At 37.0% G+C, this 11,931-nt stretch overlaps 1 protein-coding gene across 1 annotated transcript in view; it reads right to left on the bottom strand.

The window, feature by feature from the left end:
• The window catches only part of LOC103917741 (dynein heavy chain 5, axonemal-like), a 174,586-nt gene that overhangs the window by 43,729 nt on the left and 118,926 nt on the right, over positions 1–11,931 (bottom strand). Inside the window, 6 exon segments of the mRNA XM_009324931.1 lie at positions 953–1,224; positions 2,362–2,740; positions 3,166–3,336; positions 6,573–6,755; positions 7,024–7,179; positions 10,114–10,308. Of these exon segments, the coding sequence (XP_009323206.1) occupies positions 953–1,224; positions 2,362–2,740; positions 3,166–3,336; positions 6,573–6,755; positions 7,024–7,179; positions 10,114–10,308 (1,356 nt within the window).

Below are 11,931 nucleotides of genomic sequence, written 5' to 3'. Positions count from 1 at the left end.
GGGAAAGAAAATATTAAAAAGATAGTAACAAAAAGGATCCCCTCTCTCCTCAAAAAATAAAATAATTACAGTTTTTGAAACCACTGTTCAGAGATATTCTTTCTCAAAGATGGTTGTGCAAGACAGTAAGTGTTGATAAATGAGCAGTAGCAGCTTTATTATTTGGTTTGTTTAAATTGTGGCAGACGGACCTCCCATACTTCTCTCTTCTTTACCAGCTGAAGAGAAGGAAAAAGGATAGAGGGGGTCTTGTTCAGAAAGAGGTCCATGAAAAAATGGTGTCCCCTAAATACAACACAGCTGCTGTCACAACATGTAACATGTGAAGTTGAGATACACAGGAAATCAGAAGAACTACTTTCCAGTGTAGCTAAAGACAAAAAAAGTGAAAAGAGGATACTCATAGACTCATACATCTCTTTTAGACCTATATAGAGAAGACAAACCCAAATTTCACAGACTGTGGAGAAACTGCTAGTCTATTGCAGTTTCTTTTACAATATCTGCCATGAGATAGTCTTAATTATTACTTCCTCAGCATGGAGTGTAAGTAAACAGTTTATCTGCTATTTTAGTGCACCTGTCATCAAAGTGAACTGTTCTCTTTGACTTCTTCTGTGAAAAAATAAGCATGTATCTTCTGATTCAGTGGAAGAATGCAACTGCTTTACAAGTTTCATGACTCCACTTTAGAAGCGCCACACAAAAACAATGGTATTCTTACAGCTCCAACACAATTTATTTCATGTTTTGCAATGCCCTTTCTAATTCATTGCAATAAAATAAATGAATATTTCTTTCACATATATTTATTATAAGGATTTCAATATCTGATTTTCAAAATAGCTCACTCTGCAACAAAAAAAAGCACGTTCAGAGAACACCAGTTTGGAACTAGCAGTTCTACAGGAGATGCCACACGGCACAACCATTGTATGAAAGCGTATCTTACCTGGGCAACGGTATGATCAGGGCACCAGCTACGAACAAGGAGCAGTTTACGGAACTGATCCAGTAAGCTGTCATACCCATCAGGAATAACAGCTTTTTCAGGTGCTGCTTCATCAAACCAAGCTTTCCAAGACTTCTCATTCCTAACAACTTGCACCAGAAGTTGATTAAAAGGGTACAAGCTAGATAACTGCACAAGATTGAGCCATGTCATGTCAAGGATCCACTTTTTTGGTTTTGGTTCCACAGAATTCAGATCCAAACTGGCACCTCCTGCAAAGTGAAAAGCATTGTAGAGGAAAACAACCATTGTTAAACAGGAAAATGACAAGTAATAAAAAATATTTATTTCTATAATTTAGGGAGTAAAAATCTCCGTAAACCAGGACATGGAGACCTAGAATTTGCATGGAAGAGTCATTTAACAAAGACGGATTGGTGAAGTGGTCTCAGTGCCTCCCAAAGCTGATATCCCAGTAATTTTTGTGCTGCTTTTTCTCCATCTGTAGAGCTGGAATAAAAGTTGCCTACCTAAAAGGATACTCAAAACCAAGTCTTCAGACCAGATGTAGAAAGGACCTATGGTTAGTCCAATCTCTCTTCACCTAGACTACAGAATAAGAAAGCACATGGTGCATTCATTTCCGGGACTGTGCAACTTCAACTGCCTCTCAGCTCAACAACCACTCCAGTGTCATGCCCATTTGCACCTCCAACACAGCTTAGTCACAGCTGAACACTAAATCCGTGTTTGCAAAGCAAACTGAGATATTTGAATGGCAAGTACCTGACTGTGCTTATCTTGTCTCGGTACCTGATTGTACTTATCGTATCTTGGAGGCAGTGGGGTCCACCCCCATCAAATTTTACAAACTTTACTAAAATTTGTCTTTGTCATTGTGTCTGAGTAGTGACATGCAGTGGTGGCATAATGCAATGCCATGTAACAATGTTTTACAACATGTAACAGATTTCCACTTTTTTTATACTGACAGTTAAATGTGGTACAGAGTCCTTATGCATACACATGACTGCTCACCAGCCATCAAAAGAGATTTTGCTGACTGTCTCCAAGCTCACAGACATGGGTATGTGGCAACTCAAAAAAGAGGCACACAGGAGAAAACTATAGGGTCTCTTACAAAGTAACGGACCTTTTTTTTTTCTGTTTTGCAATGTAAAACTGTTAAAAATCCTCATCTAAGCATTATTTTGATAATAAATAATATATATTGCTCTTGTTTTGGAAAATTTGTCTTTTAATTCCTTCTTGGGCTATATATGCTTTCATTCACCAGTTAAAAAACATTAGATCCATGGGATACAACATATTGTTAGTGCAAGCGCTGCAAAATCTGAATTTGGCAGTTCACAGACATATGTAAACAGGAACATTTTTAGAGAAATTACCTTTGATCAGTGTCTCAAACTCAGTGTGTGAAATTTTCTTGGCCTGCAAGTCAATCTTCAGTGCCAGAAGCAATGTAAACAGGAATCTGTGATTTTCATACAGCCCTCGAACTGTGTACTTGAAGACTTCATAGGTGAGATGCTCGATTACGTATACTACCCTTTTTGCTGTGATCTGAGATTTCTGAGACCTTTCCACTGATAGGTCAAAAATGCCAAGGAACTGCCGTAAGGATGTTTGGTACATGACATTAACCAAGCTCATTTCCACAATTAGGAAATAAAGGATGCTACCACGACCAGCAACGGGCCGATACTCTTCACGTGCAGTATTGATTTTCACTTCTGTCTCCGCTGCTGTGTTTAATTTTTCAGTGACCTTAAAATTAATGGAAAAGACCATGAAGATTAAGTCATGTCACTTGTGATTTATACTGCACAAGCAAAAATAAAAGGTCTTGATTAAGATTACAATGGTATTTTTAGTCAAGCTTTGCTTCCCTCTGTCATTGTTTCAACACAGACATTGTGTCTTCATGTGTTCAAACACCAAGCACAATGGGATTTGATTCAAACTTACACCTGCAAAGTACGGCTGGAATATAAAGCGGTATCCAGGTAATAGTTCAATTTTGCAATATTTTACGAAGAAAAAATGATGGTGTTTCTACTATTTATTTGTGAAGAAGTCGGATGTTATATAGTGGCTCTGAATGGAAAAAAAAAAAACAGAAAAAAAATCTGTCTACAAATAATTTTTAAATTACAAATAGACAATGTATCTGCAATGCATTCAAAATTCACCTCTTCTGCTGTTGTTTTAGTGATTCTTAGGACTTCTATCAGAGACTCATCTTCAACCAAAGAGCCCTCCGTACTGGTTAGACGGAAGAGTAGATTATCTTCAAGCTCCTGCATTTTCCTCTTGTTAGATGTCACTTCTTCCATCAGTTTGACTCTTTCTGCTTCCAGTTCCTGTATTCAGAAATGTTCCATATAATACTTAAGATTAATTCAAAGAAAGATTCCTTATAATGACATAGAAAACATGTGATTTCATGCGTGATAGATTGGGAGCTTTGCTGCTTTTTCTATAAAACACAGAAATATTATATACTGAAGTAATTTATATGTATACTGCATTTATTTGATTAATGCAGCATACTGAGGAGAGAAAACACATCAGAATTACCAGCAAAAGCTTCATCATAGTAAGATGCACAAGGCACTAAAGCTAGTTTCCAATGGGAAGTGATAAAAGTGTTAGGTTCTTAAGATTAAATCAAAGGACTGAAAGATGCATTGTATGGATGGATTTTACATTGTTAGGGAAGTTGACTGGATGACCTTTTCCATTTCTAATTTCTATGATTCTGTGACTTTGCAAGATAAAGTCTGCTTATAAAATAAGAAATGTTACAATTATTATCTGTCATATGGAATTTATATGCTATTTCTACAAGCCAGACAACGACAAGGGTCCAATGACAGACAAGTCAACACAATGTCAAGTGAAACGAGGCATCTATACTGCACAGTCCAACAGAGCTCAGGGGTACCCTTGCTGGCTACCTTTATTTAATCAATCAAGTCAACCTTCCTGTAAGAAAAGGGTAGTTATACCACCAGTCTACCTGCACCTATGGCTTCAGTTTATTTTCATTCTTGTCAACATTCCAAGTTAGAGAAAAAGGAGATGTACAGAGTTATGCAGTACAGGAGAGGCTCCCCTGTATTTCAAAGCAGTGACAAATTTCTTTACTCTCACAAACTTCTTATTTGGAAACCTGTTTGCAATATATTCTAGGGCTATAGAATGTAGCTCTGTGGAAGCTACAAATAACTGCATCCCAAAAGAGGAGAATGACTTAGACATCAGTCATTCAGCTTCAAATTTTCTGCATTTTCTCCGCTTTCTTTACCATTAACACAAAAAAGATTAGAATTACACAAAAGGAGTAGTTCTACAGAACACTCAAGCATGCATTTAACTGCATGCTTAAATTCTACTTAAGGACATGCTTTGTTTAAGAACAGGCACCTCACCCATTCTATTTGTAAGCCTGTAAAGAGTATCTTTCAGAAAATTAGCAAATATACCATATGCCAGGCTTTTGTTTGCAAGAGGATTTCACGACCACATTTGTAACATAGAAAATAGCTGTTCTGAATACAAATAGTGGCAGCAACTTCATTATCAAAGTACAAAAAGATGCTGATAATTTTTTTTTTCCATATAGTTGCAGGAGCAACCTTTAAAGCTGAGAAGAATAAACACTTCTTGGATTATATATTTCATTGATCACTATAGCAATCTTTAAGAATGTCTTGGTTCCTTTAATCTATTACTTTAGCTCAGTGATCATAAACTTGTCTTCTTTTTTGTAATAGAAAACCTGTTCTTCAGATTCTCTGTTCGTGCTCTGTCTTTTCTTTGACCTAAATTCATCAGAGCTCCATTGGCTCTGGCTATTTACACCAGGACATTCATCTGTTATTGAGACAGAAGAGACAGAACAACCATGAATTCTTCATATCTGCTAAAGGGAAGAAGTTTAATAAATGTTGATCACCTGCAACCATGTCCCTGTGCAGCAAGTAGTGCTGATACTCACCAGCTACCCTTGCAGCTCTCTTCAACTGATACACAGCACCGGATGAATATTTTTCAGTGACTACATTTTTGATCCAAAATGCAGTCTAGGTGTTGCTACCTATCTTCAATATGAATTCTCTAACAGTTTTGTCTGGGATAAAAAACACAGAGCGAGGGTATCTGTGTGTGGGGAGATGAGTTTTATATGTAGGTCATGAGAGACGAATTTCAATTCTATCTTGATTTAAACCTCTGTCTCCCATCAGAGGTAAGTTAGTCAGTCTAGTCCCATCCACTCCTGCTGATGCTGTTCAATTTTGCTTACATAAACACCTACTGCAGTAAAGACTAAAAGTTTTGCATCCCTAGCATTTGTCCCACCCTGCTAATGGATAGCTTTTCCTCAGTACCTGCTGTTGTAGCTTTTCCATTTTTCATGGAACAATTCACAGGAAGTTTGGGCGTAACAATGACTGTCTAGCCTCTGGCTGTGACTGTCAGACTGAAGGAAGGGCACTTAGATTCCAGTCCTTACTTCAGCAAATGCTCGTTGGAGCGAAGTGGAAAGGTGTTGGCTGGAGAAAGCGACAGCACCACTAAAGCACACTGGTGAGAACTTTGGGAACTCAGAGGGAGGAATGAATTCCCTTAGGTAGGGAACTGCTCTCACATGAGCAAGCCTACCTGAGTTACTTACTGAAAGCAGCAGCTCTGCTAATCCAAACCTTAATTTTTGTTACTTTTCTCACAAAGACACAATTAGGAAATGTTCCATTTGAAATAAACAAGTCATTTAATTTGATGTGAAATACAACTTCTGTGCTTTCACTTTAATGAGAAAGGAAGAAAATATTTCATTTTAGTGTAATTGGACCATAACATTCATGTATTTATTGGTATGACTGCCACAGTACAAAACCCACATTTGTCCCCAGTGCCTATGATGAATTGACTCCTAAGTTTTTAGATAACCAGGCTGTTAAGTTAGATCACACAAAAAGAAACAGGAGTAATCTAGGAGGAATAATTATTGTGGAGGAAGTCTCAAATTTGATATTATGAAATAAAACTCCTGAAAAACACCTGAGAGAGGATTTTCTTCCTTATATTTTCTTCCACATAATCAATGGGAATTTTAGTAAGAGCAGAGTCAAGTCAGCGTTCAGGGCTCCTTAAAAATCTCGTATCTTCTTGCACACTAGAGCTTGGCTCGCAAAAGTAGTAAAAGTTCATAAAATTTTTTTCATGTAATTCAAATTAAGTTTAAAAAGGACTTCAGAAATAAAAGAGGTTTCTGACTAAACAAGGAGCCTTTGCTATATATGAAGGAATAAAGATGCTTTATGTATGTCATGTATATGCCTGTGTTGTATTTTTAATGAATAATTTTCTTTCTTCTCTTTCCAAGGCCAGTTCTTAAAATAAAAGTTTAGGTCCCTCCATTCAATTAAAAAGCAGCTCCACATTGTCTTTCAGCAAATGCACAAACCCTTAAACTTTCATTCACATTTTTGTTCTTGCATTTGATTTCAACCAAGACATTGAATATATCCACTCATGGTGCAGATACTGAAGAAGCCTTCCCTCTATACAAATATTGCAAGCTACTAGATACCTGTTTTTCTGTGAGGATGACGCGGCCAAGGAGCTGATCTTCCAGCCCTTTCATAGTAACAGTAAAGTCAATCACAGTTGTTCTTGCGCTAATTTCTGGAGTATAGGCAGGATTAGCCAATTTTGTTGTCATATAAAGAGTAAACCCCTTCATTAGATCTACCTCTTTGTCACCTACTTTCACCTGAAAATAAAACATATTACTCAATTTTCAAAAGCTGAATTCAGAAAAAGTTATTTTATGCAGTGAAAAATAGATGAACTTTTTTTACATTTTCATTTACACTTTTTAAACTTTCTGCTTAAGAGGTAAAAAAACCCAACCCCATGAGTTCACTACTCATCTTTCTAAGTAAGTGTTGCGCAGGTGTGAACCTCGCCAGTCTCCAGACTACCAGATAGCCAGCATCTGTCCTATTGTTTTTTAATTTCATGTTCACGATTCATCTTACTTTGTGTGCTGAACCAGATTTTATGAAATTTTTTTCCAAGATGTTATCTAGAGCAGGATCAAGTTCCTCTCCAACATCTTCAATTAACAAAGGTCGGCCAAGGGACAGGCAGTCTTCTATATGACTTCTGAAGTACTTGTGGTTCATAACTGTAACCTAGGAAGATTGGTTCACAATATAGCATGCATTTGCAAGCACACAGAAAACAGTATAAAATCTATTGCAACTTTCAAAAATTATACTCATCCTGGGATACCTACACAAATGATTACATTTTAGGGACCAACACCCGCCTCTGCTGAAATGAATGGAAGTTTTGCTTTAAGCTTAACAGAATAGGAGATCACACTTCTTTATTGTTATCTACTTATTTACTTATCTACATACCTATCTAATAACTGTAGTTTCTTAATACCTTTTATTTATTAATGGATTTATGCTCAGAACACTAATGTGTAGTATGGAAATATTTATAGGGTTCAGTCAGGGAACCAGTGTTACATAAGAGGCCTGGTCTCACGTCAGATGTTGAATTTCCAATTCAGTTCCCATTTCACAATATAAAGTCTTAAAATGGCTAAAAATCACATAGACTCCTTTTCATTTATTTAAATTTAATAAATTTAACATAAGCCTTTGAGATGAGAATTGAATAGGTTTTCCAGGCATCTGTTAAGCCATGGTTTTGGGGTGGTTTTTTTACCAGAAAAAACCCTAGGATAGAAATGTTTTTAAAATAAATCCTTGTCTTGCAGGCAGTGCTCTTTGAAAAAGGTATAATTAAAATATCTAGAGGCACGTTACACAGTCTTAAAACAGTATATTATTTAAAAATTAATACTATGTTCCACCATTTTTAGCTTTGTTATAATGTAAGCATATGTGTATCCACCAAAACAGCATGTTGCCTACATTTTTAGTCCAAATGAAACTGAGGGATGAAGTTAGTGTCTTAGTGACCAACAGTGTAACCCTAACTAGACTATAGCAAATTACAATATCCCAGGTGTAAAGGCATAATCAAAACACTTGGGTATTTAGAGTCTTGACATAACTCTCTTCCTCCTGGACTTCACAAGGCGAGAACTCAAATTCTTCTAACACAGTTGACACCTGAGCCAGGATGTCTAAAAGCCCGTAACTGACTGAATTTTCATCAGGAAAGATTCCTCCGCGTTTAGAGGTTGCATTTATGTGTATTCAAAGCCGTTTAAGTTTTGAGAGTACTCAGCAGCTCAGTAGTTAAGCCCCATCAGGATTCACAAATTTCGTAGTCTGGATATTCACACATACTGACCACAAGGCAAGCCTGGTAGACATTTTTCTCTGGCTCATCAGTCAAATGTCATCATCACTTATAGTGTATGAATAGTGGGGAAAGAGGAAACGGTATTTTAATCTACATCTCCCAGTCCCTGCTTTGGTGAGTATGTGATACAAGATCCTTACGCAATTACTGGACCAGGGAATGGAACCTGTGTGTTCGCAGTCTCCTTCTGCAGGCTGCACGCCAGCACATAGCGAGAGCAGCCACCTCGAGGGCAGGCAATGCAGACACAGTGCCAATTAAGGGAGGGAACTGAAGTTGCAGCTTAAGGGACACTTTAAAATTATTGGGGAAAAGGTTACAGCATGGCAGAACGAGTCAGTGTAGGTCCCTAACTGAAGGACATTCACTGTTGCCACTCCTGAGCTCAGCTTGGCAGCTCTCTGAAATCCTGAGTAGAAGATGCAAGTCTCAAAGAGGGTGGAATATGAGGTACATCCTTCTCTCTATTGTTTCCTGTTGGTTACTCACACTAGCGTTTCTTGATCCAATTTTTGGGAGCCAAAGTAAGGTCTGATGTAACTTAGAGGAAGCCATGTTATCTACTGTAAGACAGTAGATTTCACACAGTCACAAAATGCCTAAATTATTCTGTGAATACAACTCACATGTTTTAGGAGAGCTTTTCATCATATTTTTCAAAGGCATCCATTTTTCCAAGATCTTTGAGTGTTGTACATTGTTTTTCTGTCTTTTCTCAGTCAATACTTCCCATTTCTAGCTGTGTTCCTACACCATTTTCTGAGCATGTTCCATTTACCAGAAACTGGATTTGGTGTGGTATTGAATGTTGGGCCTTTCTTAACAGTGCTAGGAAATACAGATCTAGGTCAAGCTCCAGCAGGTTAAGGATTTAGCTAATGACATCACCATGATGTAACCAGCTCTCTGGATGCCACCATCCTTACCTTCATTCCCAGTTTCTTTTTCTTATCCATCACTCTCATTTTGAGTGAAGACAGTATACCATGGTATTCATGTGATAATCTACAGTTGTAGGATAGACTTGATTTAGTAACAACTAACTCTTTAGTATCATACTCGGTCTGGCCTGAAAATATATCATGTGTTTAGATCTTTATCATAACCCATCTTATCCTTATTGGTGTAACAAAGCATGGAAGGTAGGCTGATTAGAAGGTTAAAAAAAGAAAGTTTTTAATTAAATAGAAGACCCAGACCCCAAACAGGACGCACTGCTAGACAGAAAGTGAGAAGGGTGGGTAAATTAAGCAATAAATATTTTTATCACATGCATTAATCATCAAGATGCAGCCTAAATTTGGGCTTTGTGTTTGATATGCCTCAAAGATCACTAGATTTCCATTCTACTTCAGGCCACCATTCTTTTTCCAGTTCCCCCTTTTTTCTTTTCCCTATTTTCCTCTTAAAATGCTTACCCTAAAATGTTATTGCCGTGCAGCACAAACTGCCTGATACTGCCTGGTCTTAATTTTGCAAGTCATTTACTTCCCTTTAATTAAAAGAGTCGTCATAAAAATACATATGGCATAACATATAATTCCAACTTGCTCTTGAAACTGTCTTTCTGGGAGATGACAAAGCAGTACAAGCTATTTCACCCTGATACAGATAGGTCATAGATTTTGTGTCAGTCTTGTTTTAATTTCTGCCTAACTGTATACCATAAATATCAGATTTAAATTACACACGGCCAAAGTATGATGACAGAAAAAATAGTATGCATTGCTAACTATGATGTGAAATGACACACACATAAAAATATTAAATGAACTGTTTACCTGGAGTCCATTATTCTTTTCCTTATTTTTAATCCAGATCTTTCCTTGACCTTGTGGATCAATCAGCAAAGGATATCTAGATGCTTTTGTGACAATGATGCCATTCTGAATTGAAAGGTCATCGTTCGGGAGACCCTGGAGGTTCCATTCACACACTGTAGCATTGTCAACAAGCATACCAGTCAGGTTCAGGTCCTAATAGAAAATATGTAATTACAAAATTAGTACCAGTTAGAGGAGTTATACTAAAATGTTTGATGGAAGATTTGTCTTCTTATTGTGATCATAATGCATGATAGAATGTATTTGGTAGTTACTGTTTATTGTTTCCTTTCTTTAAAGTTCAGTACGTAAATCATTGAAGTTGGGCAATAATGAATGTGAATTCTGTTGAGGCTTTGATGTCCATCAAAGAGTGTCAGAGAAACTCTGAAGCCAGTTCAATATCTAATGACAAGCTGATTTTGGTATTGACACTCTTTTCTTGCTAGCTCAAGAGGAACGGTCGTCTTGGTCACAAGAGCTTCCTCCTCCTGTAAAGTTGTAAAGTGCCCTCCAAGTATATATATGAATACAGGATGGCTTGTGGGAGACTCAGAGAAGAAAGAGAAGATGTGCTATGGATCAATAACCATGAACTATCATGGAAAGTTATTGTTGCTATGGTCAGAACTCTTCCCAGCTCATATATTCTCCTGAAGTTTGATTTGTAAATGTCGACTAACCTGCTTTATTTTATTCACTATGAACAGTTACTGGCCTCTCAAGAATGTGTATGTGAAAGAAAACAGTGCTTAAAATCACAAACCAAGCTCTCCAAATTAGAAAAGTAGCTTAATAATGATGCGAGTTTAAAGACAATAAAATTGAAGGGTTTTTTATTTGCTCCTTACATTTTTCACTCAAGAATTCCTATTTGTAAGCTTTCTCTACAAACAACATGTTTAAAAAGAAAGAAAAAGCCTCCAACTCCTGCAAAAATCACATAATTCAGCACCTGAAGCCTAAAGCAAAATTTCAAATACTGTGAGACTTGTGATACAATCATGAGAGTTAGTGATACCAGTGGTTGCAAGACTCAAAAGCTTTTTCACCCCTTTGATTTTTTTACTACTCTGATTATTGAAGAATCTGAATGAAGCAACACAAACCATTCTCAGAAGACAGCGAAACTTTAAGAATCCAGTTTCCATTTGTGAAAAGCACAGTAAAGTATTTAATAGCCAAAATTTTCAGCAATTGGAACCTAAAACCATATTTAGCTCCTTAAGCAGATGAGTAGGGTCTAAACAGCTTTGAATTTTTTCTTACTGCAGCAGGAAGTATCAGTCATACTGCAACTCTGAAACTTAGCTAATTTAAGTGCCTAACTACACAGATAGATAGCTAATTTTAAACAGCTCTCTTTAAATCATTATGCCTAAATGACTCATACACCCACAGGCAGTTAGTCTGTGACAAAGTAAGGCAGATGTCAAGCCTTTTGCTTGAACTGAAAAGCTGCTTTCTTTCCTGTGGTGTGAAGTATCAAGAGAAGCCCATATGCTGCCTTTTGTGAGTACTTAATTCACTGGAAAAAATTAAAACTCTCTTCCACACACTATCATTGTAGTCATAATCCTGTCTTTAACGGCAACTATCTAAACAGAATGGTAATTATGGTTTGAAACTCGTTAATTATGGCGTTCTATGTCTAACCTGTCCATATGAAAAAAAAGCAACACAGAAACAATCAAAAAGTATTCCTCAAATTTTGAAGGATGCAGCTGAGGAGCAATGTGGTCAGAACATCTTCACAGAGGCAGAATTTTAGTTCTT

This window comes from Pygoscelis adeliae, unplaced genomic scaffold, assembly GCF_000699105.1.
Source record: "Pygoscelis adeliae isolate BGI_AS28 unplaced genomic scaffold, ASM69910v1 Scaffold135, whole genome shotgun sequence".
In the NCBI taxonomy this organism is placed as follows: domain Eukaryota; kingdom Metazoa; phylum Chordata; class Aves; order Sphenisciformes; family Spheniscidae; genus Pygoscelis; species Pygoscelis adeliae.
The sequence above is the reverse complement of the archived record's forward strand: the minus strand, read 5'-3'. Positions and strand labels throughout refer to the sequence as shown.